Source organism: Brassica napus, chromosome C3 (assembly GCF_020379485.1).
Source record: "Brassica napus cultivar Da-Ae chromosome C3, Da-Ae, whole genome shotgun sequence".
NCBI classification, from domain to species: Eukaryota; Viridiplantae; Streptophyta; class Magnoliopsida; order Brassicales; family Brassicaceae; genus Brassica; species Brassica napus.
In genome coordinates, this window is record NC_063446.1 from 26,336,666 (window position 1) to 26,364,471 (window position 27,806).

A 27,806-nucleotide genomic window follows, 5' to 3' on the forward strand; every position below is an offset into this window, starting at 1 on the left:
TCTTTAATCCCTAATTAAACTAAAACCTCCTCATAAGATCTCTCGATAAAGATGCTCTAAGACCCTTGAAACCATTTCTTGTATACAGACTTTTGAAGTAACCTTTTAAATCTCCTCTAAACTCAGATGATTCTGATCTTCAAGTGCCAAAAGCAATGTGACAGGTCCTCTACGTCTTGTATTTATCCATTAGTATTTCTTAAAAAGGCTTCTTAGACCATGATTAACCCGGGGTTCTTAGAGTGGAGTTCTTAGCGGAAGTTAAGTAACTGTTTCTTAACTTTTAACTAAAAAAGATAAGAACCGGTTCTTAAAGTCCTTATTTAAGAACTAGTTCTTAGTTTTTTTAGTTAAAAGTTAAGAAACAGTTTCTTAACATCCGCTAAGAACTTCATTCTAAGAACCCCGGGTTAATGATGCTCTTAGTCTGTAAAAATCAACTTAACTTTTAAACAGCACTGGTTTCAGTGACAAAAAAACATTGGTTTATGATCATACGGCCAGTTAGGTTAACAAAACAATATGGGACCAACAAATTTGAAACATTTTAGAGAAGGAACATTTAAATACCATATTTCTTAATTAGGTTGAAACAAATACCATATTTCGTACTATTAAGCAAATATTTCTATTATTAGACTAAGAAACAAAATAAGCCTTTTACCTTTGATTTTTGATGAGGTTGGAGATCAAATGAGTTGATTTTTAAAATTGACTTGTTGCGAGGGATAATACGTACTTAGTTCCTTGTTTTGACGTGGTTGATGAAGATTGAATGGATCTTTGGAGAGACACTTGTGCTAGTATAGTGTTGATTTTACTACTATTCGCAGCTATGAGTTGTATGTTATAGAAAATTAAATTTTTAATTATTGAAGTTTTAGTGACATATGTTCACGATTTTCTACTAATCGATTTGATCAGTCATGGGCAGTAAAACAAATGTCGGAGCCATATGTAAATAAAAGGAGTTTTATTTAGTTTGATATTCTCTTATTGCTTGGATACAACAAAGCTGCATTATTAACACTCCTTAATTAAATAGCAGCATCCAAGAAAACGTTACTACCTTCACTAAACGGCCTTTGTTTGTCACAGTCAACATTACTTCCCGGATCAACACCAAACATGCCACAATACCTTGTATAAAACGATATCCGATCTTGGACCTGTGCGACATTGCGACCAGCACACTCTAATCCACCGTTAATGATATTGGTAATCACTCCATAACCTGGTAATCTCCCCGCTGAAATATCGGCAGCCGACGGCTGCCACTGGTCGGTGATCACATCGTGGCAAGACGGTTTAGGAGCCTGAGGAGTCATCCAGAACCAAATTGCAGTTTCGAAAGCTATCACTGGGTCGCTGGACGCAATAGCTGGCCTGCGTAGTAAGTCGAGTCCTAGGTCTCTCCCGCACTGTCCATAATTGTAGTTCCAAGACAGCATCATTGGTCCTCTTCCGTAGTAAAATTGGCCTGGTGCGCATGGCCACTCGAGGTTGTTGCTATCACAGTAGGGGTTACTTTTGCCAATTTCGTCCTTGAAACAGTAGCCCCATGTATTTGCTCCGTCTGGTGCATCCGCCCACCCACCTTCAACATGTTACTTATATATTATAGTCACAACTTTTCAATATGTTAAGCTTTTATCGAAAATACCCTGTGATCTCCTATACATTATTTGAGAAGTGATTTTGCCATATGTATTCTTTACAATCACTTTCATAAAAAAAAAATATGACAAGGCTACTAAAATTGATGACATGACTTAGTGTTGATTTATATTTTTGGTAAACTTTTTAGAATATGGAAACAAATCATACATATCATTAGAATATATTCAAATAAAAAATTACAAATTTCGAAATATTATTTTATTTTCTCTTTATAATTATACAATTTTTATTAATAAAGCTTTCAAAAAAAATTACAATTTTTTTCTAAAAATATAATTTTATCGTAAAATAATTAGTTTCTTATATATCTACAAATTTTATAAATATTGTTTAGTTTTGATTTTTGATAATTATACAATTTTTTTATCAATTTTTCGTTAATTTTATACAAATTGATTTAACATATATTTAACCAAAATAAATAGAAAGAAAAATCTACCTAAGATTATAATTTTAAATATATATACATATATATTCTTAAATATAATTTTAAGTAAATAAAATTATTTTTATCTTAATTTTATGTTTAATTAAATAAGATGTATATTAAAATATTGGTAAAAATAATAAAATCTAAAAATATTAATAAAAAATATTTTTAAATATAATTTAATTTAAAAAAAACATTTATCGCATATGGTGCATGAAAACACCTAGTAAACATTAAAATACATTCTTAGTCATTTTTATTTTTAATTAGTGATATTTTAGAAATGTTCCTTTTGTATGTTATTTTTATCGTGAAATTCCTTCATACATTTTCCTCGTATATCATTTATTAAACAGATTAAAATAATTAAAAGTGAGTTTTCTTTTGAAATTGGGATAGGATGCGACGAAAGTTTCTAAATGTTTTGTTTGGTTGTGCCCGTTACGTACGTCAGTATATAATTTTTATATAAATTTGAAATTTTCTAATAAAATGGCTATATTATTTTGAACAAAAACATTTTGTTTGCGTTTGGTGTTTGGTGTTTGTGTTTTTTTTTTTTTTTCGGTTTATCAAAACAAATTATTTTATATCAAAAAATGTGTGTTTGTATTTAATAAACAAATTAATAATATTTTTAGTTGTTTTTCAACTAATTTTAAAACTTGTGTTGAAAAAAAAATAACATCGAAACCGAAGTATAGTGATCGTTACCAGTGGTTTCGTGGGAAGTCTGGCCGAAGAAGGCTGCGATCTCCTTCTTCCTTGTGGCAAGGTCTCCGGTGTTCCCAAAACTAGGGAAAAACTTAGCGGCGGTGATGAAGGCATCGTAAGTGAAGAACCCTCTAGCAGGACAAGCATTATCGTTCATGTGCTTAAGCATTTTATAGAACTGATCTCTTGAAATGATGCCCGAAAGATCCCCGCTGGGACCAGGTGGAGTGGGCCTAGGAGGGGTGGGACTAGGAGGATTGGGAGTAGGAGGAGTGGGAGTGGGAGTGCACTGGCTTTGGCAACCACGCCCACAGTAAGCTTCGGTGGTGCCGCACCATCCGTACTGGCTGCAGCATAGACCGTTGGGGCAGAGTGCTCCTTGGGCTTGACGACCGCATTGCTGGCCGGAGGAAAATGAAAAGAGAAGTGAGAAGATGAGAAAGAGAAGCAGATAAGTCTTCATTTTTCTCTGAGTTTTATGGTTGTTCTTAGAGGCAAGTGGGGGTATATATAGCAATATGCAGTATACAATCACTTAGTGTTAAATGCCATATTATTTTCTAATACATCATCATGTGTAGAAGAAAAAGAGTGTTAGCTAGATTTGTTTTTATGTTTAGTAAACGTACTTAAATTTGCCACCACCAAGTTCATTTGGCACATTTATCTCATGGTCTATAGAGTTTGTCATGAACCACCCTCTCTCTAGCTCATGAGTCACTAGATGGACCACCCTCTCTGAAGCACATGATATCACTGGTTACCACAAACCACTTCACATATCCTTAATAAGGTGGGTTCGCTTGATATAATGGAAGATAAGCAGTACTATGTTTGTTTCTATGTTTACTATACTTTATCTAATTATTCTAAAATTTGTCACCATCAACTTAATTTTTCACATTTACCTCATGGTCTATAGATTCTGCCTACACAATAGCTGGACCACCCTCTCTCTAGCTCATGAGTCACTAGCTGGACCACACTCTCTGGACCTCATGAGTCACTGACTGTACAACCCTAATTAAGGCTCATGAATCACATCCCCCAGCCGACAAAAAAGAGAAAGAATCACATCCCCCAATATGATGGGTTCCCTTGATACAACGGAAGATGAAGCATTGAAGCTTATGAAGAGACGAAAGATGAGAGAGCAAGCAAAGTGTTCGGCTTAAAGGATAATCAAATAAAACCTGATTGGTTAAAATAGATTACATGCTTAAAATTAAACCATAACTCCTACTATATTGAACCTAATATAATACATTCAGGGCCTTGGCTCTCTGCCGGGAGTACATTTGCACATGGCACATTTCAATTTTTCTAAATTTTAAGCTTAGATTAGGACCCGAAATTTCTCAAATTTATTTTTTCTTTACATAAAAGTGCTCCAATTTTTTTTCTTTTCTTTAAAGAAAAATGCCCTAATATTTCTCGGATTAACATTGAGACGGACCTGAATACACACAATAACGTGTGTTTTTTTTTGACGAAACACAATAACATATATTTTTACTCTTCAATATATATACTGCAACGATGTTTTAAAATTTATTCTATAATGTAAAGTTTACCATGAACGCAGCATAAGACATCATTTAGTTAGTACGCGTTAAATTGTTTTTTATAACTTTACACCTCAAATTGTTAACAAGGTAACATTTTTTTCTTGACATCAACAAGGTAACAGTTAATATCAGGGCGTGTAACAAACAAATAAAAACCACAAAAAGTTGATGAAATGTTAAATCTTAAATTACTATGTATGCATGGCTTTGTTTTATGCAAAGATAAGTCGTAAGACACCAAGAAACAACTTCAAACTCCAAAAGAAGGCATTGACATTGATCTCAACGCTGAATCTCTCGACCTAAACGAGACCAAACCGGCACCAGTCGCGGCCACTGACACAGCCGCGGCCTCGGAGGAATATACGTGCTGGTCTATGGAGTTAGGCACAATAGATCCAGCACAGTTTGCAAGTTTGGGTAAGAGGATAGACGAGGACGAGGAAGATTACGACGAAGAAGGTTAAGGCAAAGCAGCACCAAGTAGGACATAAATAGAGTAGCAGCATTTAGCGGGTTGTCTAGAAAATGCTTCTTCTGTGATAAGAATCTCCTTCCTGTTTCCATATTGTATGAATCGAAGATTGTACGCCCTTTAAAAATTCTTAATTTATCTATCCTTATGTGCTATTCATCAGAAGTTCAAATATCTTACAAAGTTACATAAACAGAGTAGAAGGACTACTCATGGTGTTGCTCCATGTGGTTGAAACAAAGAACACCTTCATGGTTCTTGTGGTAGTATAGTTTCCTTGATACCAATTTTCAAAAAATCGTCGGAGGGTATAACTAGGCTCTGTAGAGGACTAGCGCCTAGACAAATTATTTAGGGCCTAGACGGACTATGCGTTAATGAATTATTGATTTATTTTATAATACATTTATATAAAATATTTTAGTTTTTAGGTTTGAATATAAAATTATTTTGTGAATTATCAAAAATTAGATATACAAAATAAAAGAAATTAGATAAATTTGTGAATTCTTACTAATATTATTATTTAATTTAACAGAGTGAACTCATTTAAATCGACTTAAACCTATTTAGAACGGCTTAAACCGATTTAAAATGGTTTAAACCGATTTGAGTCTTATAAATTGGATTTTTTAAAATCGTTTCGGTTAGAGGAGATTTCCGCCTAGATGGGAGCTGCCGCCTAGACCGATTTTAGAACCTTGCTTAGATACTATTCAAATATACTTCCATGTCAATTGACTTTTTTTTTGTCTAAATATTAAATTTTATACCAAATTTTGGTCTAAATGTTAATTTTTGTTTTGGAGTGTCAATTGACCGAATTTTATACCAACGTTCTTCCATGTCAATTGACCGATTTTTTGTTTTTGGTCTAAATGTTAAATTATTAGAACCTTGTTAAATTTTATGCTTCCATGTCAATTGACTTCGTCCTGTAATTTATAATATAGGGTGGCTACTGGAGGTTTAGATTGGTTTAATTTGGTCTCAACCGGTTATTGTAACCAAGTATACACACTACGTAAGCTTACCACTCGAGAAGAAAGATGCATGGAGGAAAAAAAGAGAAGATTACTTATAAAACACGATACTTATTAAAAAGGAGTTTTATTTAGTTTGATATCGTCTCATTGCTTGGATACAACAAAGCTGCATTAACACTCCTTAATTAAATAGCAGCGTCCAAGAAAACGTTACTACCTTCATTAAACGGCCTTTGTTTGTCACAGTCAAGGTTACTTCCAGGATCAACTCCAAATATCTTATCACCACAATACCTTGTATAAAACGAGATCCGATCTTTTACCTGTGGGACATTGCGACCACTACACTCCAATCCACCGTTAATGATATTCGTAATCAATCCATAACCTGGTAATCTCCCCGCTGCAATGTCGGCGGCCGACGGCTGCCACTGGCCGGTGATCACGTCGTGGCACGACGGTTTAGGAGCCTGAGGAGTCATCCAGAACCAAATCGCGGTTTTGAAAGCGATCACTGGGTCGCTGGATGCAAGAGCTGGGTTGTCTAACAAGTCGAGTCCCAGGTCTCTACCGCACGGTCCGTAATTGTAGTTCCAAGATAGCATGATCGGTCCTCTTCCGTAGTAAGATTGGCCAGTTGAGCATGGCCACTCGAGGTTGTTGCTATCACAGTGTTGTTCGTTTTTGTCAATTTCTTCCTTGAAACAGTAGCCCCATGTATTTGCTCCGTCCGGTGCAGTCGGCCACCCACCTTCAACATGTTACCGTTATTTTCATTAATATGTATATATATATATATACCACCGGTTTCTAAAAGATAAATATTTTATAAGATATGTTTATATTTAAAAGATATTTTTATATATATTTGTAATAATTGTAACTCGGCAACTCGTAACTTTTTAAAAAATAATTATATTTATTGAATTACTATTAGTTAAAACTTAAAAGTGATTGCAAATAGTTAGTCAATGTATTTATTCTCAATTTTAATTTTTTTTAATATATATATATATATATATATAACTTTATATAGATCTAAAACTAGAGTATTTTCTATTTCTAAAAGGTGGTCAGATCAATAAAGAATCACAAAGGTCAAAATATTCTGTTTGCGTTTGGTGTTTGTTTTTGCGCTTTTACAAAATGGTAACTATGTCCCTTCAGACTAATTTATACTATTTTATGTCTTATTAGACTAATTTTTTCCAAAATGGCAGTAATGCCCTTAAAATTGTAATTTTTTTAAAAAGATATATATTGAGTTCGACAAGGGGGATCGATCGATCCCACTTTACAAGTTATAGTGGATCGATCGATCCCGATCATTATTCAGAACAAAAAAAAACGCGAAATATATACTGATCGATCTGGTCCATTTCACTCGATCGGCGAAGGTCGATTTACACAGATCGACCGATCTGTAAGAATAGATCAATCGATCCCGTGCCGAGGAAAGAATCTCAAATCGATTTTTTTTTTGTTTTGTATGATTATATCCAGATTGATTCCCACTTGATTTGAACCGACCAAGCATGATTTCAACTCTTTAAACTCGATTTCTCTGGGATGAAAGTGAATATTCTCAAATATTTGAATTTCTAAAAATAGGAATTTGAATTTCTAAAAATAGGACACGCCTCTTCAAGAATGTTCTATCGACAACAACCAGTAGCACCCCTTTGAATTTGAATTTCTAAAAATAGGATATTTTTCTCTGGGATGAAAGTGAATATTCTCAAATCGATTTGTCGCTTTTTTTTGTTCCTTTTTCGTTTTTTTTTTTTAAAAATCAATTTTTTTAAAAAAATATAAAAGTGAATATTCTCAAATATTTTGTTTCCATATTTTTAGGAACTGATTTCTTATCCGTAGAATACAACTAATATGTAAAAATCAGTTTCTACAGTTTTTTAGAATTATAGTAATGTTTAGAATTTGATTTCTACATGTTTTAGATTTATAGTAAATCTGTAGAAGTCGGTTTCTACATGTTTTAGAATTAGATTAATGTGTAGATTTTGATTTCTAAAAATTTTAGAATGGTAGGTTAAGCGCGGAATGTGTATTCTACATATTTGTAGAATACTCCTATTTACGTAGATCACGTATTCTAAACATTGTAGATTCAATGAAAAAAAGTAGATTTCGTTTTCTACTTCGTAGAATGTCATTTCTACTTTTTTTAGAACATAATCTGAAATTTATAATTTTAACTTTTTTATAACTGGAAAATATACCATTAAGTTCATATAGGTATTTTAACAAATGTTACTATTTTTCCAATTTTTTTTTGTTTGTAAAACTATTTATTAAAATTATTTTCATAAATATTAAAGGGTATTATAGGAAAATATGACACAAAATATAGATTAGTCTAAAGGAACATAGTTACTATTTTTTTGCTCTAAAAAAACAGTTTTCCCAATTTTCTTTTTATATACAAAAATAAGAAATGTGTTTAAATTCAAAACTTGTGTTTGAAAATAGAACCAAAGTTTTTTTTTTTTTACCAAAGTAGTAATTAATTATTACCGGTGGTTTCGTGGGAAGTCTGGCCGAAGAACGCTGCGATCTCCTTCTTCCTCGTGGCAAGGTCTCCGGTGTTCCCGAAACTAGGGAAAGACTTAGCGGCGGTGATAAAGGCGTCGTAAGTGAAGAAACCACGAGCAGGACAAGCATTATCGTTCATGTGCAAAAGCATTGTATAGAACTGATCTCTTGAAAAGATGTCCGAAAGATCCCCGCTGGGACCAGGAGGGGTGGGACTAGGAGGAGTGGGTGTGGGAGCAGGAGGTATGGGAGTGGGAGTGCATTGGCTTTGGCAACCACCCTCACAGTAAGCTTCGGTGGTGCGCAAAATCCGAACTTGCTGCAGCATAAACCGTTGGGGCAGAGTGCTCCCTTAGGTTTGGCATCACTACCGCATTGCACGTCCTCACCGGAGGAAAATTGTAAGAGAAGTGAGAAGATGAGAAAGAGAAGTAGATAAGTTTTCATTTTTCTCTTGAGTTTGATGGTTGTTCTAAGAGGCAAGTAGTGGTATATATATATAGCAATATGCAATATACAACCAATCAATGTTGAATCACATCGTATTTTCTAATAGTCCATATAGTTAGATATACTTATGTCGGTTGAGTATTGCTACGAAAAGAAAACAATACTCGGTTTGTTTTTATGTTTACTAGACTTACTTAAATTTGCCACCATCAACATCATCTGACACATTTATCTCATGGTCTATAGAGTTTGTTACACAATAGCTGGACCACTCTCTCTGAAGCTGCATGAATCATTGGTTACTACAAACTACTTTACATATCTACAATATGGTGGGTTCGCTTGATACAATGGAAGATAAGTAGTACTATGTTTGTTTTTATGCTTACTATACTTATTAGGGCACTCCCAATGTATTGGAGTTCTAAAAATACATATATGTGTATGTACATATTAATATTAGGATTTAATTGTGGGATTCTTAACTTTACTGAAAACTCAATCCAAAATATCTGAAAACCATATATATGTGTATATATTAATATTAGTACTATTGTTCTAAAATTTGCAACCACCAACTTTATTTGGCACATTTACCTCTGGTCTATAGAGTTTGTTACACAAAAGTTTGACCACCCTCTCTCTAGCTCATGAGTCATTAGCTTAGCTGGATCACTCTCTCTCTCTCTAGCTCACGAATCACTAGCTGCTTGACCACCCTCTCTGAAGCTCATGAGCCACTGACTGCACAACCCTAATTAAGGCTCATGAATCACATACCCCCAGTATGATGGGTTCGCTTGATACAATGGAAGATGAAGCACTGAAGCTTTTGAAGAGATTAAAGAGGAAGAGACGAAAGATGAGACATCAAACAAAGTGTTATGCTTAAAGGATAATCAAATAGAACATGATTGGCTAAAAAAGATTTACATGCTTTAAATTAAACCATAATTCCTACTATACTAAACTTAATATAATACACACAATATATATACTGCAACGATGATTTAAATTTTATTTTATAAAGTTCACCATGAGCGCAGAATGAGACATCGATATCATCTAGTTAGTAAACCTTTGAATTGTTTTTTTTAATAACTTTACACCTCAAATCATCATAACACTACTAAAAGGGACATATCCTGTGTCCAGGGAACGCCACGTCATCAAAAAAATTCGCCCAATCAGAAAGAGTTATTCATCCACGTCAGAAGCGCGCGTCCAGAATCGACCATTTAATAAGGTGGGCTTCTATGGGCTTTCTCTGTTCTATTTTCGGTCCGGTTTGGACCCATCTCGCAGGAACCCATCTCGCAGGAACCGAAGTCGAGAGATATGATTCTCCACGCCGCTTACGCTTCGTCTTCTGAGAGAGAATCAGATCAAAGAGCAAAGAAAAAAGAAACTGATAATTGATCGAGCAATTTACTTTCGCTTTGATCAATCACTACGTTCTTAATGGTTCCGTTCCATCTCCCTCATCCTCTCCTTCTTTATATACTTAGATTCTCTCCTCCCTCAAACCAAAACCCTAGAACCACTCAAACCTCAAGACATGGCGATGAAACGAAATGGGAAGGCCCCCGTCTCCTCCGATTCTGATGAGAAAGTCGTGTTCTTCAATGATGTCTCTTTAGGCCCCCATGAATCTCAGTTGCGATTCCGACTCATCCACTTCTGGGAGGCTCGGAACCCGGTGAAGAAGACAGTCATTGGTCTGGAGATGCTCCTCATCGACGAACAGGTCTGGAGATTCATTATTCATTCTTTAGCGATTTATTTTTTCACACCGATTCTTATTTCATTTTATTTCGTGATCCATATTGAAATTCTTATTTGTTCTTATTTCTATTGACAACAGGGAACTGTTGTTCAAGGATTCATCCCACCGGGAAGAATTAAGAAGTTCTTGCCGGACATGAAACGTGGATCAGTTTACAAACTCATCAACTTCTACGGATCGAAAAACAAGCCGGTGTATCGGGTTTCTGACCATGTCGCGACCGTCTCTTTCACATGGAACTCTGAACTGATCCCGCTTCACGACATTCCCATCCATTTCGCTGAAGACCGTTTCAGGTTTCATTCACATGAAGATTTCGAAGCAAATTGTGATCTCAGAGGTGACCTCTATGGTAAGCTCTTTAATCTTACAAGTAATCTCTTTGTTAAATTGCTTTATGTTTAGATGTGGGTTCGTTCTAGCTTAGTTTTATGTGACGTAACTGGTAAAAGTTTTTATAGTTTTGGTTTAATATATAATATATAAACATGTTGATAGTTTAAGTTAAAGAGTTTTTGGTCTGCTTTGATCATTCTGTGAATCACACTACGTACTAAAAGAACAACATGTTAATTAGTTTCGTTCATTTGGTTTATAAAGTTAGATCCCTATAATTTTATTTATCCATCTAACTTATACTCTTTATGAATAGTTTTGTGTGACGTAACTGGTAAAAGTTTTTATAGTTGTGGTTTAATATATAATATATACACATGTTGATAGTTTAAGTTAAAGAGTTTTTGGTCTGCTTTGATCATTTTGTGAATCACACTACGTACTAAAAGAACAACATGTTAATTAGTTTTGGTCATTTGGTTTATAAAGTTAGATCCCTATAATTTTATTTATCCATCTAACTTATACTCTTTATGAACAATGTGTTAGATGTCCTTGGCCACATGAAGCTGGTCAATGGACAGACTCTTACTGAGCGTCCAACCCTTGACGAATTGGAGATAGCTGCCACTCGGCACGTTTTGGTTCATGTGCAATCGCATGAGTAAGTGTTTTTTTGTTTATTTTCAATTGACTATCTCTCGGCAGTTTCTAAGTCTGTACGTGTTTTTTCAGCGGCCCTGTGATGAAGCTCTACCTTTGGGACCAGGCTGCAACAGAGTTCTGCCAGAAATTCAAAACCTTTGAAAACACTCCAACAGTGATTTTGGTCACGACTGTTAACCCCAAACGTCTCGGAGGTTAACGTTTCTTCTTTTAGTCTCGCATTTTCATTAATTATTGTGACATGTATTACAAAGAAGTTTGTCATTTGTGTCTGTCATGTTTTATACAAATTTCCACTAATATTTTTTTTTTTTTTTGTGATTTTACTTCCATTGTTGAACAGGTACCCTTGCCCTCTCCTCTATGTCCTCCACACGGGTGTTCATGGACAATGATGTCCAACCAACCATAGAGTACTCCACCTGGTATGTACTCATGTATTCAGCATCTATTCTTCCAAAATTGTTGTGAAGCCCACGCTTATATCTATTGCGGTTGATGACTGATAAATGGTTTATATTTTGTATCAGGCTCGGCTGTAACCCAGACACTGCTAATCAGGTTATTGCAGAGGTGGTAACTAAGCGTGAGACGCTGTCTATAGCGGACATATTCTCCTACATCAAACAGGACTCTGCAAAGGTAACATTCAAGCAAATATTTCTTACTTATTATGAAAGCACCAATGTTTATATGAAATGCTTATACACTGTCGCAGGATGCCTTTTTTGAATGCACGGCTACAATTGATGATGTTGTTCATGGCTCTGCTTGGTACTACATTGCATGCAGTGGGTGCCATTCTAAGGCTACGAAAGGCCCAACGTCGATGGTGTGTACAAACACAAAGTGTGAGAAGGTTAACACAACTGGTGTTGCAGAGTATGTAGTCTCCTCTGAATATTTAAATACACTTTCACTGGTATTTGCTTCTGCTTATTACATTTGTAACTTTTGCTTCTAATTCTTTCTTCACAGGTACCGTGCAAAGATATCTGTTTATGACAACAGTGAGCAAGCTGTTTTTGTCTTGCTTGGTGATGCTGGTCGTTCTTTAACTGGGAAGCACGCATCAGAGTTGCTGAGCAGCTACTTTGAGGTAAATAAGCCAAATTTTTTTGCTCTCATATGATTACAACTCACACTGTTATTATTGGATGTAAGGCCAATGGGGACAAAGGAGCTGAGGATGAGGTGCCTGTCCCAGAAGCTCTAATCAGCATCATCGGACAAACGCATAGGTTTTGTGTGAAAGTGACTGATCACAACTTCTCAGGCAACACCCGAGCTATAACAGTCACCAAGGTCCTCTCTCAAGACATCCCTCCACACACAGAAGAATCGGTTGGAAACAACAATGCTGCAGCGTCCAAGGTAACGATGCTGACCAGAGACGAAGTGTCCGAATCCTCCAAAAGCCGTGGAGATTGTGCAAATGAAGAGAGTAAGAGGGGGTATGACACTGCTGATCCAGAGAAGGCTAAACGCCCAAGATGTGAGAATTAGAGCTTTGTTCATCTTCTCAGATGTTGCAAGGTCCACTAAATTTCAAGTCTTTGCTTTTCAATTTCAGAATTGTTTTCTGGTTTTCTTTCAGTTTCTACATTTCAGAGTTTTTTGCTTGCAGACAGTTTAAGAATTGATTTCTGGTTTCCAAACAATTATGTTTTTAATATCCTACTCTGCGTTTTTAGAACTTCTCTGCTCAGTTAATTGTTCATAGGTCTTCATAGTTTGTATTGAGTTATAGATTTGAGTATCATCTTTCGCGTGAGATGCACATAGGATGATAAAGTCTGTATAGTTCACTTTATACAAAAGGATCACGTAATATGCATATAGAGCATATGTTGAAAAGTAAGTATTTGTCACTTTTTAATGTAAGTATTTTGGTCAATCAATTTCGTAACTTGATTGACGGCTAGAATCTTGCACTGACATTAAGAAAATTATAATAGAGTATCTGGTCAAGAAAAAAACTTAACTTCCTCTTCCACACTTTTTTATCATATTACTTTCTCTCTCACATGTAAAACTTAACTTCCTCTTCCACACTTTTTAACATATTACTTTCTCTCTCACATGTTTCAACTCCGTTTACAAATCACCATTGGAACTGTCAACTAAGCTCACAACAAGCCAATTCTCTAAAAGCAAGGTAAGTGTAAAAACATTATAGTAAGCCTAAAACATTACAATACATATTATAGAATACTAATTTGCAATGTGATTGAATCTAGGGATCGCCATATCAACGGCATGGAGAGCACACCTCCCACCCCCCTGGCCAAATTGAAGGTAACACAAATCCATAATCCAGTTTCTGTTTGATGTCCTAAGACTAAAATGTAAAATATTGTTCTTTTGAGGAGTTTAAGTTTTTTTTGGTCAAAGATTTTAAGAAAGTTTTCTTTTAACAAATATATCTTTAGCTGTTAAATATATTTAGCTTCTACGCATTATTACATTTTTAGCAGTCCAATATATATATATTTAAAATATTATATTTAGTAAAACATCCCCACCTCTAGAAGCCAAGCGCACCATTCTCTCAGAACCAATCGGTTCTTAAATATACAAACTGGTCCCAGTATATGGTTTAATTCAACCCCGAAGGCAAAACACCCAAAGACCAATCGGTTCCATAAGAATATAAACTGGTCCCACCTATATTTCGGTTCCTTAAATATAATAAGGAAAAGTTCTGCATATGGTTTGATAATGTTTCAAATAATCCCATCAATCAAGTAAATGATATCTCCTTCAATTAACGTATGACACTGTAGTCAAATCTTAAGCACTGATTTCCTTCCAAATACTCCGTTTTATTAACACTATACGAATAATTTGGCAGACAATATAGTTACCTATTGGGTGATTAAAATAATATCATACAAAACAACCCGGGCGTAGCCCGGGACCGCCTCTAGTATATATAATGAGGCACTTTTGCCTCTCCTAAAGCTGTCCAAGTATACATTTCATAAAGACTGTGGGGTCCATTTAATATCCGGTTTACTCTGTTTGGATAATGGGTTTGGTCTGATGATAAAATAGTCAAACTTTGCGGGTTTCCAAGTTATCCTCTCTTCCAGAACTTGACCTTGCCGTCTCCGGCTTTTGTAGCCTCATCTCTTCGCCTACCCTTTCGTTATCTCTTCACCTTCCCTATTGTTCAATGTTTTTGTCTTAATTCTCCATAATTGTTAATCGCATTGGATCCAGATTCCATATCGACAAATCCATTTCCTTCATCTCAAATCTATAAATATGATGGGTTGAGAGTGCGATGGATGTTCATCAACTCTGTTAGTTTATCAATTTTTAAAAGCGTAGAAAGATTCTCAAAAATTTCTTCCTCCGATGCTGTTGTTTCGCACTCCACTTTTGACGCTCTCCGCCTCCGAAAATCTGGCCAGTTTATTGTTGCTTGTCTTCTCCGTTGGATCTCGAGGACCTACGAATGGTAAGAACTAAAAACGATCAACTGGACTAACTAATGAGAATATATTCTCAATTAAATTGAAGTTCATGTCTCATATGTCGTGTATGAATGTTGCTTGCAGTTGGTTGACATGTTACTCTCTCGGGTAATGTGGGATTAGTTTGCTTGCTCTTCCTCCTCTTCGGGTACGTATCTCATGCACCCCAATTCTCCATTGCAATCATTTCTCCATCTTTACTAATGCGATCACATTGAATATGTTGATTAGGAAAGGATCCCATCGTCATTTAGACAAAAGGTCTGGCTTTCTATTCCCGATCCCGCCAAGAAAAAGTCCATCTTCCTAGAGAGTTATTACAGTGATTTGAGCAAGACCACAAGCAACACGGCAGATGGATCATGTGAGTTTGATCTTATTCAAATTCTCAAGTTTTTTTTGTTCTTCAGGGAAACCGATGTATTTTATTTGCATTTAATTTTCTACATTATGTTACACGCCCATTATTAACCAGAAACAGCATACTGGCGTTGAAGGTCCAAACCTTCCTCTGTGCCTTGAAGACTCCATTGTTAGTTAACCTTTGAATCAAAATAAGTGCAGCGGCTACAATGCACATGCCTCGAGAAGGCTCAAACTACAATGACACCTCTATGCAACAGAGTCTGCTATTTTCTTAAGGTAATATTCAAAAATCTTGAAACTGAGTAATCTTCACAAGTCTTGTGACTGATCAACGCTAAATTCTTTCCATGTTTCAACGAATTATCAACGAGAAGAGGTTTATTAGTATGACATCTTTGTTTTACAGGATCTGAAGAATCTGAGAACACGGCTGTATTCAGCAGTTAAGTACTTCGAACTATCCTACACAAACGATGGAGACACACAATCGTCAGTGAAACTTTATTCTTCTTAATTGTTATTAGACTTTTTTATTTATTTGCAAAGCTTATACGTGTGTATGCAGAGTCGTGGGTACACAAAAAGATTATGCGATAAAGGCTCTGGTAAATACAGCTGACCATTTGGGCTCTGTTACATACGAAGCCAATGAATATGTCGATGAAAAGGTTGATCAAGTAGCTGGAACCGAGCTACGAGTAGCTTGCATCGATCAGGTATATATATATCAACAAACTGGCCTTTTTCTAATCCTCCTGCTTCTAGCTGGTAATCAATACGTATTCCACATGACCGAGGTTGTCTCATCTTACCTTTAACTTGATTTAACAGTGTTAATAGCAATAAAACCTTGACCGTATTTTTTTTCTTACATAAACCAGAGGGTGAAAAGGCTCTTGGGGGGATCTCTAAGCAGAACAAGCACCATCATCTGCTAGCGTGATTGGGGATTCTCCCAGCAACGCCAAGGAAGTTGATGAAGCGAATCAGCCAAGCTTGGTTGAGAAAGACAAGAGTCGCAAGCGCCTCCTTTAGTGATTGGTAAAAGTCCAGCAAACCGTCAACCCCACTTAGCTTTCCTGCGTTTTCACTTTTCTAAATTGCTATGTTTTTCAATTTCTGAGTTTTGTTATTGTTTTCAAATTTCTGCAAACTATCACCTACTTGGTTAGTATTTACTTTTTGATTAAATTATGGGGAAGGTTGACGAGTATTAGAATTTATGGTGTCCACTTATGCACTTCATTTTATCATGCAGTACAAATTCATACGTGCCGTAACTTTGACAACACATTAACCTCAATGAAAAAAACACTGGTAGAGTCAGTTACAAATGTGGGATATTAACACAAAAATATTGAAAGGGTTTGTATAAATGTAATGGCCACCGTAGCTGGAGTCAAAATTTAATACGCACTAACAGTTATATTGTAGAAGAAATCATGATCATTCATCATCTTCACCAAGTTAATACATTCACGTTCAAATACTATGGAATCAAAACCTCTGAGATATAATATTTGTACCACAACAAGTAATGTAAGTGCTTCAACCTCCAATGCAGAAGATGTCATCCCCAAACACAAACTGCCCCAAAAAATAGCCTCACCATTGGAATTACGAACCGTGTCCATCCTGCTTTGACGAGATCCTCCACAACACTTCCTATAACATTTTCAAAGTATTACGTACGACGCATCTGATTGTCAACATCCCCGCGCTTGCGCGGGGCTCCGCCACTAGTTATTAACAAGGTAACAGTTTTTTTTTTCTTTTTTTTCTGACATCAACAAGTTAACAGTTAATATCAGGACGTGTAAGAGTAACAAACAAATAAAACCACAAAAAGTTGATACAATGTTAAATCTTAAATTACTATATATGCAAATAAAACCACAAAAAGTTGATACAATGTTAAATCTTAAATTACTATATATGCATGCATGGCTTTGTTTTATGCAAAGATAAGTCGCAAGAATCACGTGTTGATGAGGAAATATAATAACTCAGATTTAATATCCATTCATGACATAGTAAATTTTCAACAACTTATGACCATGACCCTTTTTGTCTCTCTCTCTCTAAATATTTGTAAATAACGGTGTACGTGTTAAAATATACACCTAAAGTTTTGTAAAGATGAGAAGGAAAGCGCAATGCTGAATTTCTATTTCTCGTTGAACAACAATGTCTCCTTTAAAACAAGCTTAGAATCAGATTCAACTTCAGTATGTGATGAGTTTTTCGCACTACACCTTCTCCATAAGCTTGAACTGCTGCTTTCTTCAACATTTGTGGGTGTCTGGTTCTTGCTCTCGACGTAATGAAGACAGACTTGGACAGCATCGTGTACTCTCACAAAGCACCATTCTTTGCCAAAAAGCTCCACAATCCCTGATCTTGCTAGAGTCAAGAGAACCTCTTTGTTCGGATTTGAAATCGCAAGCTGCTCCATTGAAAACCAACACAATCATCACATAGGCTTTTCCAAAATTAGAAGAAGCAAGTTACTAAAAATGAAGGATGATGATTACCTGAATGTCCCTTGTTTTGTATTCCTCGTACAGTTCTTTCAAGGCTTCTACGGCGCTTGAGTCTATGTATGTGACAGCTGCGTTACATCCAAACTATCAATACCCATTAATGTAAGGTTTGAACTTTGGATCAGATAAAGTTGGGGCTTACGAGACATTTCCAGGATAAGAAAGTAGATCCTCTCCACCTCGGGTCCTTTATTAGTGTGTTTATCAAAAGCTACTTCATATTCTCTTAGCCTGCGACAGAGTTGTGTTTAATTCTCTGTGGGATAATAATACAAGGCATGTCCGAAACCAAATGTCACTTTCACCTGTCCTTGATGTAGCTTATGTTGGCAAAATATATGGGAGCGTCTATTCGAACAATCACAATCCCATTGTAAGTGTACGCTTCTGGATACTGCTTCATGTTTCTGTACACAGTGGTTCCTGGAAGACGGCCCAAAACAGCTGCCAAACATATGTAATGGAACGTAATCAAGAAGATGACTTAATACCATTCCAAGAAGAACATTAACTCACCAATATGAGGGTTTGCAGACTCGTGTATAACAAATGCAAGTGAAAAACCGACCTGAAATGCCAAGCATTGTAACCTTTGTAAGTCCTTACTTCATTGCACAACTCATAGAGATTATCCTATCATCACTCCTTTCGATAACAAAGAGATATATGATGGGCTGCAGAGGTAAAACTAAGTGAATCTGAACATACTTACACCAACGAGGACTCCGATCTCTATTCCAAAGAACAGAGTAGTGGTGCTAGTGATGGTCCAAAGAGTAAAATCTCTCTTGTCCACACGCCACAGGAAAATAGCCCCTTCATAGTCCACCTAAAATGGTAGACATCCAGAAAGATTAAATGTGAATATAGTTGCTCAGTAACCAAAAGGCAGTATTATACATGTTCTGGTGGGTTGATTTGAACTTACCAAGCCACTAACAGCAGGGATCACTATTGCAGCTAAAGCACACTGTGAATTTTGACAAACAGTCTTGAGTTAGAAGCCAGATTTTAGTTTCAGAATTTATAAGGACTTTAAGTGAAGTAGCCTACCTGTGGTATATATTTAAACACTGGGGTCAAGAACAGTAGAGAGCATCCTATGATGATCCCTGTTATAAGACCTGATAGACCAGTCTTCGCTTCGCTTTCGCTAATAACCGCTGACCTAGAAAAGGATCCTATAATGATATAGTCAGGGAATCAATCATCAAACTCAAGGTATAGCTTAGAAGTCAGAGTCATCATTTTTTTGAATTTATCAAAGGTAACACATAACATATTGTCACTGGTGGCTTTACTCATCTCAAGATTCAAGATCACATACCTGTAGTCGGATATGCAGAAAATAATGATCCAAATATATTAGCAACACCAAGACCAAACAACTGTCAAGTCACAGGAGAAACAATTGGAACTCTCAAACCAAAGCAACCATAAGATGTTGAGATCAAAAGAACAAGCAGAACAACATTTTATGTTAACAACTGGGACACCACTTGATTTTCTTTATTCATTAGTGTTATTACCTCTGAATTTGAATCCAACTCGTATCTGTTTTTCGCTGCTAGTGCTTTGGCAATACCTACAGATTCCTAGATTAAAAAAAGTTGAACTAGCACATCAGTCGAATCAGTACATATTGTCAGAACATACAAACTGCATCTGAACCTAGTCAAGAAACTCTCTTCTGCTTCTCAAGAGGTCAGACTACTCTTATATCTCAGTCATATCCAACAATTTACAGATTTTTAAGGTTAAGTTCAGTTGCATTTCGCCTATGTCTACTTGGAGGAAGTGTATGAAGGTTATATCTCACCAGGATGGCCACACCAGTGATGAGTGCCGCTGTTGGAAGCAATAATTTTGCATGATCAAAACTTTTTGGTAAAGAAAACTTTGGAAGGCCTTGAGGTATATCTCCCACCTGAAACATCCTAAAAACTTTGCAATTACTACAAACACTTAAACAGCTATGCAGCTTCAGTGAAGAATCTGACCAGTGAGATGGAAGGTGAATGGAACACTTTCGCAATGGTCGTACCAAGAGCAAGCCCTGTGAGCGGCCCTGCTGCTCGTATAAACTGGAGTTCCTTGTTTGCTTTTCCCTGCCACGAAACATCATGCCTTAGCATAATAAACGTAATTAGGGAAAACAAGAACTAGCATAGGAAAGAACAAGACGCATACCACATGCTTCATTACTAGGAGGATCACCAGAATGGTAGATCCCAACAAGAAAGGTGGCCACTTAAACTGCAAAACGAAACCCAGGGGAAGTTAGACACAAGAGGTCTAAGGAGGTTGGCAAAAGAGCAGAGTATTCTAAAGTCAACTCAGGCGAAAAGAACAAGGCTTTCACCTGATCAGCTCCAGCTATTACACTCTCAACAAGTGGGACAATCTTGCTGCTCCGGGAAACGTTGTACCCCAGAAAGTATTTCAATTGGGATAATCCAATCACAATAGCTGAAGCAGTTGTAAATCCAGAAATGACCGAGTGACTTATGAAACGAATAAGCCATCCAAGCCTGTGTTGGAAACACAAACAAACGGTTTGTTTCTAATACTTAGAATACATACAGGTCATGCCAAGCACAAGTAAGCTAAAAGAGTGAAGAGAAGACTATAATATACCTTAAAAAACCCATGATGCACTCAAATATTCCAACAAGAAGTGCCAACAAAATGGCGAGCTCAGTGTATAGCTCTTCAGATGGATCAACGATTCCACCCAAAGCGTTGGAGACGAGAAGAGAGACCAATGCTACAGGTCCAACTGCAAGCTGGCGAGATGAGCCGAATACGGCATACACAAACACCGGCACGAATGAGGAGTCTACAAACAAAACAAAATGAACTGAGCTTATCCTGTTACATTAATGAATTCATAAAAAGGTCTGAATCAAAATGAACTCACATAAGCCATATATTGGTTGAAGCCCAGCTAACTTCGCATACGACATTGACTGCTCAATTTCATGAAAAAAACAAAAGTTATCCGAAGAACAAAGATAGACTTGTAAGAGAATCAAACAAAACAAAAACAAAAACTAAGAAACAGAGATTACCTGGGGCACAAGCATAATACCAACGGTGATGCCAGCCATGAGATCAAGCTTAAAGTACTGATGCCACCGGTAATTTCGAATCCAAACGAAGCAAGGAAATAACGTATCCAACCAGTCGAAGAACGTCATACTCTTGATCTTCGCCGTCCATCCGGAGAAAAGTTCATGGAAGGGAATGGATGGACGGCGAGGACCATCATCAGAAGAGGTGGAATCGGGATGCCGTAGAGGAATGACCTTAACAGGAATAGCCGGAGAAGAAGAAGAGGAGGAGGCGGTGGTGGTGAAAGACATCGGAATTGGGTGGGGGTAGAGAGATCAAATGTGAAGAAGAGCGACGTATCACTGATTGTAGCATGAAGAAACAGAGAGCAAAACGTAGTGCCAGAGAGGAAGGATGAGGACGCAAAGCCGGCTACATTCATTATGGTATGTGTATATAATATGACAACGTGTCTTACTAATCACTATGCTTACTGTTTTGTTATAAGCCTTTGACTCCACATTTTAAGTATGCAACATAATGTGATTAGGTGTTGTTCGATGCTGGTGACTAGGCTGGACGTTTTAACCAAAAACCGAACCAAATTTTATAAATAGTTCCTATATTTATGTCCTATTATTCGAAATAACAAAAATAAAAATAAACACTCACGATACATTAGTTTTAACCCACGTACTTGAAAATGAAACAATATAAGTTCCATCTACAATTTGCAAAGATGCTTAATACCAAGAGTATGTAACAGAACAAGAGAAACAAGGCATATATTTAAGACACATAACTAGATGTTGTTGGTGCTATCACTTCTCAGGGTAGCTCCACAAATATTGGCACAGAAGATACCTGACTTCTTCTTTCTCACTTGGGCAAGGACACAGAAGCTCCTTAGCGTTGCCTTAGAGGTCTCTGTAAAACATAAGTTCGAGGTTTGTATATTTTTTTCTTAAAAGGGAAAAAAAAGGAAAATGAGTGGGGAGTGTAAATGGCTTTACCCTTGGTTCATCGTTAGCTTCACGGGGTTGTCTGCTACTTCTAGTGTTTCTGTCTGCAACAACCTCTGGCTTGTCATGCTTATAAAACGCTTCTAAGGCTCTTCTAGCAAATGGGCGGACTAGATTCACTTCCATTGCCGATACATTCTCCATCTGAGTTTGTGAATTAGGGATATGGTTTATTATAAGAATCACTCTTGAGATGTAATGATAGAAAAGGTAACGTCAAGAAGAAGCAATATAGAGACAGTTACCTTTACTGCAGATGTACCTAGAAATGTGCCCAAGTTATTCTCCAGTTTGTGAAGCCGCACATCTCTAATGTCCTCAACTAGCGATCTTACCTATAGTACAAAGTTTCAATAACGAAGAGCTCTAAACGCTTGAAGGACTTTTAACCACGTGGGTTTGGAATGGGAGAGACAGATGTTATTAAATTTACCATGTACATGTCTGGAATATCATCACGTGCACTGCCAAAAGTAAGATTTGTTACAAATATTTCATCATCACTCTCAGATACTAAAGATGCAAAGAGGGGGAGCAACGAAACAAGTAGAGTCTAAAGATTACATACTGATCAAAAAGTAGTCTAGCAATCTCCACGTAACTAAATGGTAATGCCTGAAATTTCGACTGAGGTTCCCGTTCTGCTTCCAAGACCTGAGTCAAATTGTCTGGAGTTTCGCAAAGAACGAAGCAACGAGAAACAGTTAAAAGCTTAAGCATTCAAAATTTCATCTGCAAAATGTGAAATCTTTTGACGTACCAACAGACAACCACCCTGGAGGCCGGAAAGTACATTTTCCTCTACGCTTCAGAGCCACTGCAAGCCACAGAGGCACTTGTATTGGAATCTGAGGAATGAACCGGCCAAAATCCCCCTGTCACCGGTTCAAAAGCTAATGGTTAGTCAAAAATTCACCACAAGGTTTCAAGATTGTATAAAGCTGTGGAGAGATTACAGCGATGAAATTGAGGGGCTCCATGTTCATATTGGGAACAATCTCCACCAGTTCGTCCTCTGCCATAAACTCAACCTGGTAGAAAATGCTAAAATCAATTATATCACTGCAGACCGAAGAAACAAGTATAAACAAAGAGGAAAGAGAAGAAGAACCTCTTCAGGAGAGAATAGTGAGACATGAGGATCAGTCTGTCCAGCCATTGGATATATCTCAGTTTCCACACCTAAATGGAAAAAAAAAAACAGATTACTACTGTGTGATATTATACAACATGAAGTCCAAAGCAGCGAACACACATTAGATACTCAAAGAACATATCACTAATGAGCCTAACTCACACACAAAAGAAATTTCAAGAATAGAGAATTGCCACAGACTTAGATATTGTCCACAAAGCTGAGAAAAATTCAAAGTGGTAATATAGTCATCCCTCGTTGACATTTAATCGAACAACTTGTCTACATAAGAAATTCCTCCGTATTTTCCTAGCAAAATTCTCCGGTTCGGATCTCAGCAGCATCAAGAATCTATAATATGAACATCTAGTGTGATCTAACGATCAAACATCGTAAATTTCAGAGGATACGCTGTAAAGTGAGAGATGAGCCTTATTCCTGAATCGCGATATTGATCCCGAGATTACCTGAGTTAGATTCCGTGTGATTCCTGGAAGATCAGATCAATCCCTTCCCAAAGTAAACGACGAAGAGAAGAGGGGCTTCGATCACTGGCGTGGCGTAGAAAGCTTCGACTAGTCTTTTTTTTTTTTTTTTCTTTTTTTTTGGCGGGAAATCAGATCTCGGTGAAGCGGGAAATGAACTCCGCATGTATGTTTCTGTTAGACGCGGTATTTTAATTGAACCAGACTCAAACCGAAATCAAAATTTTAAACCGGATCCAATTTTATAATGGCAACCACCACTAATTTTATATTTTAGTCAAATGAAATATGGTAAAAGCCATGTTTGTGTTGTATTCATACTTCATAGCAAGACTTTCATTATATATTTTAAATTGAAAATTGACTTCTGTAACACGTATCGAAACTCTTTCGTGTTAATGGCTTTCACGTCATGACGACTTTTTCTCCTAATCTTAAAAAAAAAGTTACAAGCCAATGTTGAATCAACACGAGGCTTCATTGCAGGCACGATTGTTACTTACGATCTCATATCTTCCAACATTTAATCATTTGTAAGAAGCTTCTTCACTAAACTCATGATTAGTTTGCTTTTTCGTCAAGACTCCATAACACAGACGAAATGAAACTTGAAGACTTACTTGGGGAAGAAGAAACCAAAGATCAAAACAGCGTAGCGGCTCTTCTTGATCATCATCGCCGTCTAAACCGCCAGGAATCGCAACAGCAAGTAAGTGTCAAAACTCATGTACAATTCTTGATGAATCTTCACTCTTCATAACATATATATATATCTGTTTTTTTTTTTTTTTTCTTATTTTTGCAGCCAGCGGAAGTGAAGGATGATTATAAAAGTGAAGAAGAGAAGAAAGACTTGTTAAAGAAGAAACAAAAGCGTCGTCTTCAAAGGGATGTAGTGAAAATGCAAGGAGAGCTAGAGGACGAGCAAGCACTCAACAAGGCTTTACGTGATATGCTTCGTGGTCCTGTCATGTCTCAGCCTCGTCTCTCTTTACTGCTTCTTCCTCCTCAGGCACGTTTATTTGTTCACCAACTCTGCAGTTTAAATGTTTGAATGAATAAATGAAACTATTGGGATTATATAAACATTAATGGACCATGAGCTTAAATCTCTAAAGTGTCTAAAAATATAAATTTCACCTTGGGAGTGTCAATGAAACATAATTAACATATAAAAGACTTGCATCATTTTATTTATTGTCATTTGGTTTTAAGATTGGAATTCTATAACACGTAACACCGGTATTACAACTCCTAAACCTAACTATTAAAGAGGTTTAGCTAGTACTTCGGAAAAACATGATTTTGAAGTGTTTTGAGATTGTATAGGTTCAAGAGCTAATAGAGGAGCTTGGGACGGTTGAGGCAGAGATACTCTGCCTCGAGAAACGAATCCAAGACCTGAAACTTGATGTGCATAGTGAGAGGAAAGAGAATCAAGAACTTGAAGCCAATCTTGATGGAGAGGAAGAAGAAGAGAGGATGATGACTCCTAAGAGACTACTACTAAGGCAGAATCATCTTCCTTGCAACGCTGACAATGCCATTACAAAGATGAGATCGGACGATCTAAAACAAAGATACAAGTCCTATAGTTGTGAAAATCCTCATCTTGTCAAGGATATTCAAAACAACAGTCTTGGTACTCACGCATCAATTGGATCATCCATGGAATTCTCATCAAGAAGCCACTCTTCAACTTTTTATGATGGAACATCAAGAACGCAAGAGAAGAAGAAGAACGTGCAAGAGACGACACCAAATGGAATATCAGAAGGTCTGGTGAAGTGCTTGATGGGAATCTATCTTGAACTCAACAGGTCATCGCGTGAGCGAGAAGGGTCGAGAACGGTTTCAAAGCTGAGCCTCTCACACTTGAAGAACGCTTCTTTTAAACGCAAATCGGTGTATGATCAGAACGCATCGAATCTTGATCCTTATGGAGTTGTAATGGGGACTTCTTTTAGAGACATTGGAGAGTACAAGAACTTCATCCACATTACTCGAACCTCCATTGATGTTAGTCGTTTGTCTGATTGCTCAACTTCTATTGTCAATCTAAGGTACTTCAGATCCCTTCTTAAATCATCTCCTGAGGTCACAACATTTAATAATCTGTATATAATAAAAGATGCTTTTGTAGGGTTTTGAAGGAGAAGTTGAGCAAAGTTGACTTGAGTTTCTTGAACCACAAGAAAAAGATGGCCTTCTGGATCAATACCTACAATGCTTGCGTCATGAGTGTAACTTGCTTCACTCTAAACATGCTTATTTTCTTTGTTTTTTTGGTACAATATTTTCTTTGTTAACATGGAAGTTTCGGACTTTATACCCATAATCTTTCCCATAGCAAAAATGGTTTGAGCTCAGAGCACAATGAAACCAACCACTTTCATTACCACTAGGTTACCAACACATGCATTTTTTGTTGAAACAAAGTCAAGTGTTTTAAAAACCCTAATTTGTTTTGCAGGGATTTCTAGAACATGGATTACCTTCATCAAAGGAGAAACTACTGACCATTCTAAAAATGGTAATAAATACATCACAAAAAAATTCATTTTTAACTTCTCATACTTCTTCGGTTTCAAATTAATTGTTGTTGTAAAATATTTTTTTTTGTTACAAAACTAAGTGTTGTTTTATGATTCTAGCGCAGTTTTTATAATTTTTTTTTTTGCTTTTAATTAAACTAAAAACAAAAATGCTATAAAATTTTAATAATTAAATAAAATCAAAACTAAACATGTAACTATTTTTTTAGTTTGCGTGAGAAACGGAATGAGTACTTATTTACATTACTTGTGTTGTAAGGCGACAATTGACGTGGGAGGAACGCAACTGTCTGCTCTCGATATCGAAGGATCCATCTTGCAGAGTCCATGCGAACCAAGAGAAACTGTAAGTATTGATGTTTACGCAAACATCCAGTCCTTTGAAGTTGTTACGAGTGGTTATCAAAATGTTTTGTTCTTTTCATCCGACCAATAGGTTTCAACTGGTGAAAACGAAGCAAGACTACAGAAACGGTACGGTTTCAGATGCATAGAACCAAACCTAATGTTCGTGCTTTGTCGTGGAGATTGGTCTTCACCTGCAGTAAGTTCACTCTTGTTCTTCATACGAGATCATAAGCTGATAAGCATTATTTCAAAATTAGTAACTAACAAAGTACATATGATGAATCAGTTGAGAGTCTATACAGCAGAAGATGTGGTGAACGAACTAATCAAAGCAAGAACAGAGTATTTAGAAGCTTCAATAGGTATCTCAGGGAGGAAAAAGATTGTGATTCCGAGATTCTTGCACAAGCGTTTTCGAGATTTTGCGGAAGATGAAGGGTCATTAGTTGAATGGATATGCAGCCAATTACCTCCAGTTCAACGGTGCTTGCAGGTCAAGGAAACAGCGGTCGAGTGGTTGAAAAAGAAAGGTGAGTCGTCTTTGAACAAGTTGGTAGAAGTGCGGCCTCATGAATACGAGTTTCGATATCTCTTGCCTTTGTAGATGTAAAATGCTTCACTTGGTGTATTTGGAGCACGAAATGATGTTGTTCTATATATGTGTGTGTCAACGTGTGTGCAAAGAGAAATTTGGGTTTGTGAATTTTGATTAATTTGATTTTTTGGAAATTCAGTTTCTGACTTTACGATAAAAATCCAGTGTTTTAGCTTCATTTACACGATATCATGAATAACTTTCAGATCAATCATTCCTTTTATCTTATTTCAGTTCAAATAAGCTTTAATTTTTTTTAAAAAAAAATTGATGTACAACCGAAAAAAATAAATATACTTTGAGTGTGACCCAAAAAATACATACACTGTAATAATATACTTTGAGTGTGACTCAAAAAATACACACACTGTAATAATATACATGACCGATTCAGTTTTGTTATGCCTTTCCACATACACTACTAGATAACATAAACGAGATATACATTTACAAACCGAAGGCTGAGGACATCACATCTCAAACAGAGGAACAAAACAGAGGACAAATCTCATCTGTGACTGTGAGCGAGTCTCACTCTTTTAAAATGGTTAAGCTGAACTCAAGTAACTTGTTCGGC

At 36.5% G+C, this 27,806-nt stretch overlaps 5 protein-coding genes, 1 long non-coding RNA gene and 1 pseudogene across 8 annotated transcripts; 3 read left to right on the plus strand and 4 right to left on the minus strand.

Annotated features, from left to right (window-relative positions):
* Positions 1 to 956: 956 nt before the first annotated feature.
* LOC106397509 (endochitinase CH25-like) lies at positions 957 to 3,313 on the minus strand. The gene is made up of 2 exons (XM_013838100.3): positions 2,825 to 3,313; positions 957 to 1,597 (listed from the first exon to the last, which is right to left on the minus strand). Exons 1-2 carry the CDS (start codon positions 3,285 to 3,287, stop codon positions 1,038 to 1,040), a joined length of 1,023 nt encoding a protein of 340 aa, XP_013693554.1. The 5' UTR covers positions 3,288 to 3,313; the 3' UTR covers positions 957 to 1,037.
* Positions 3,314 to 5,961: 2,648 nt separating this feature from the next.
* LOC106400022 lies at positions 5,962 to 9,101 on the minus strand (annotated as a pseudogene).
* An 896-nt stretch (positions 9,102 to 9,997) lies between these two features.
* Positions 9,998 to 13,337, plus strand: LOC106386634. Its single transcript, XM_048753011.1, has 9 exons — positions 9,998 to 10,603; positions 10,721 to 10,994; positions 11,528 to 11,642; positions 11,714 to 11,838; positions 11,988 to 12,069; positions 12,175 to 12,286; positions 12,363 to 12,526; positions 12,623 to 12,743; positions 12,809 to 13,337. Exons 1-9 carry the CDS (start codon positions 10,415 to 10,417, stop codon positions 13,148 to 13,150), a joined length of 1,524 nt encoding a protein of 507 aa, XP_048608968.1. The 5' UTR covers positions 9,998 to 10,414; the 3' UTR covers positions 13,151 to 13,337.
* A 1,325-nt stretch (positions 13,338 to 14,662) lies between these two features.
* On the plus strand, positions 14,663 to 16,713 carry LOC106397039. 3 transcript variants are annotated; one of them, XR_001279617.3, is made up of 7 exons: positions 14,705 to 15,110; positions 15,211 to 15,274; positions 15,358 to 15,490; positions 15,602 to 15,768; positions 15,899 to 15,981; positions 16,058 to 16,208; positions 16,374 to 16,713. It is a non-coding gene; the product is annotated as an uncharacterized LOC106397039 (long non-coding RNA). The 3 variants fall into 3 exon arrangements; XR_002656987.2 differs by having other exon boundaries at positions 14,663 to 15,110; positions 15,899 to 16,289; XR_001279616.3 differs by having other exon boundaries at positions 14,663 to 15,110; positions 15,899 to 16,208.
* A 782-nt stretch (positions 16,714 to 17,495) lies between these two features.
* Positions 17,496 to 21,613, minus strand: LOC106397620 (probable sulfate transporter 4.2). The gene is made up of 17 exons (XM_013838237.3): positions 21,107 to 21,613; positions 20,956 to 21,004; positions 20,673 to 20,874; positions 20,398 to 20,566; positions 20,226 to 20,291; positions 20,036 to 20,143; positions 19,855 to 19,962; positions 19,565 to 19,630; positions 19,363 to 19,423; positions 19,089 to 19,216; positions 18,964 to 19,005; positions 18,748 to 18,864; positions 18,552 to 18,603; positions 18,341 to 18,479; positions 18,178 to 18,266; positions 18,027 to 18,103; positions 17,496 to 17,938 (listed from the first exon to the last, which is right to left on the minus strand). The coding sequence occupies exons 1-17, from the start codon at positions 21,398 to 21,400 to the stop codon at positions 17,660 to 17,662; spliced, it is 2,046 nt and encodes a 681-aa protein (XP_013693691.1). The 5' UTR covers positions 21,401 to 21,613; the 3' UTR covers positions 17,496 to 17,659.
* A 131-nt stretch (positions 21,614 to 21,744) lies between these two features.
* On the minus strand, positions 21,745 to 23,890 carry LOC106399439 (DNA replication complex GINS protein PSF2). The gene is made up of 9 exons (XM_013839922.3): positions 23,714 to 23,890; positions 23,223 to 23,293; positions 23,068 to 23,142; positions 22,872 to 22,986; positions 22,680 to 22,779; positions 22,545 to 22,575; positions 22,357 to 22,446; positions 22,103 to 22,255; positions 21,745 to 22,016 (listed from the first exon to the last, which is right to left on the minus strand). The coding sequence occupies exons 2-9, from the start codon at positions 23,268 to 23,270 to the stop codon at positions 21,996 to 21,998; spliced, it is 633 nt and encodes a 210-aa protein (XP_013695376.1). The 5' UTR covers positions 23,271 to 23,293; positions 23,714 to 23,890; the 3' UTR covers positions 21,745 to 21,995.
* A 112-nt stretch (positions 23,891 to 24,002) lies between these two features.
* LOC106398177 lies at positions 24,003 to 27,784 on the plus strand. The gene is made up of 8 exons (XM_013838769.3): positions 24,003 to 24,440; positions 24,537 to 24,743; positions 25,061 to 25,794; positions 25,875 to 25,974; positions 26,205 to 26,264; positions 26,546 to 26,632; positions 26,723 to 26,830; positions 26,921 to 27,784. Exons 1-8 carry the CDS (start codon positions 24,333 to 24,335, stop codon positions 27,236 to 27,238), a joined length of 1,722 nt encoding a protein of 573 aa, XP_013694223.2. The 5' UTR covers positions 24,003 to 24,332; the 3' UTR covers positions 27,239 to 27,784.
* Positions 27,785 to 27,806: the final 22 nt, after the last annotated feature.

What these genes read in the sequence shown, in the direction of transcription:
- LOC106386634 (XM_048753011.1), top strand. Translation starts at nt 10,415, where the DNA reads ATGGCGATGAAACGAAATGGGAAGGCCCCCGTCTCCTCCGATTCTGAT. An exon ending in TGCTCCTCATCGACGAACAG is followed by an intron (nt 10,604 to 10,720) that starts GTCTGGAGATTC and finishes TATTGACAACAG; the next exon opens with GGAACTGTTGTTCAAGGATT. An exon ending in TCTCAGAGGTGACCTCTATG is followed by an intron (nt 10,995 to 11,527) that starts GTAAGCTCTTTA and finishes ACAATGTGTTAG; the next exon opens with ATGTCCTTGGCCACATGAAG.
- LOC106397620 (XM_013838237.3), bottom strand. Translation starts at nt 21,400, where the DNA reads ATGTCTTTCACCACCACCGCCTCCTCCTCTTCTTCTTCTCCGGCTATT. An exon ending in TCACTGGTGTGGCCATCCTG is followed by an intron (nt 19,631 to 19,854) that starts GTGAGATATAAC and finishes TTTTTAATCTAG; the next exon opens with GAATCTGTAGGTATTGCCAA. An exon ending in AGATCGGAGTCCTCGTTGGT is followed by an intron (nt 18,604 to 18,747) that starts GTAAGTATGTTC and finishes TTGGCATTTCAG; the next exon opens with GTCGGTTTTTCACTTGCATT.
- LOC106398177 (XM_013838769.3), top strand. Translation starts at nt 24,333, where the DNA reads ATGAAACTTGAAGACTTACTTGGGGAAGAAGAAACCAAAGATCAAAAC. An exon ending in TACTGCTTCTTCCTCCTCAG is followed by an intron (nt 24,744 to 25,060) that starts GCACGTTTATTT and finishes GAGATTGTATAG; the next exon opens with GTTCAAGAGCTAATAGAGGA. An exon ending in CATGCGAACCAAGAGAAACT is followed by an intron (nt 26,633 to 26,722) that starts GTAAGTATTGAT and finishes TCCGACCAATAG; the next exon opens with GTTTCAACTGGTGAAAACGA.
- LOC106399439 (XM_013839922.3), bottom strand. Translation starts at nt 23,270, where the DNA reads ATGGCTGGACAGACTGATCCTCATGTCTCACTATTCTCTCCTGAAGAG. An exon ending in CACTATTCTCTCCTGAAGAG is followed by an intron (nt 23,143 to 23,222) that starts GTTCTTCTTCTC and finishes ATTTTCTACCAG; the next exon opens with GTTGAGTTTATGGCAGAGGA. An exon ending in ATATTCCAGACATGTACATG is followed by an intron (nt 22,447 to 22,544) that starts GTAAATTTAATA and finishes TTTGTACTATAG; the next exon opens with GTAAGATCGCTAGTTGAGGA.
- LOC106397509 (XM_013838100.3), bottom strand. Translation starts at nt 3,287, where the DNA reads ATGAAGACTTATCTGCTTCTCTTTCTCATCTTCTCACTTCTCTTTTCA. An exon ending in GACTTCCCACGAAACCACTG is followed by an intron (nt 1,598 to 2,824) that starts GTAACGATCACT and finishes AACATGTTGAAG; the next exon opens with GTGGGTGGGCGGATGCACCA.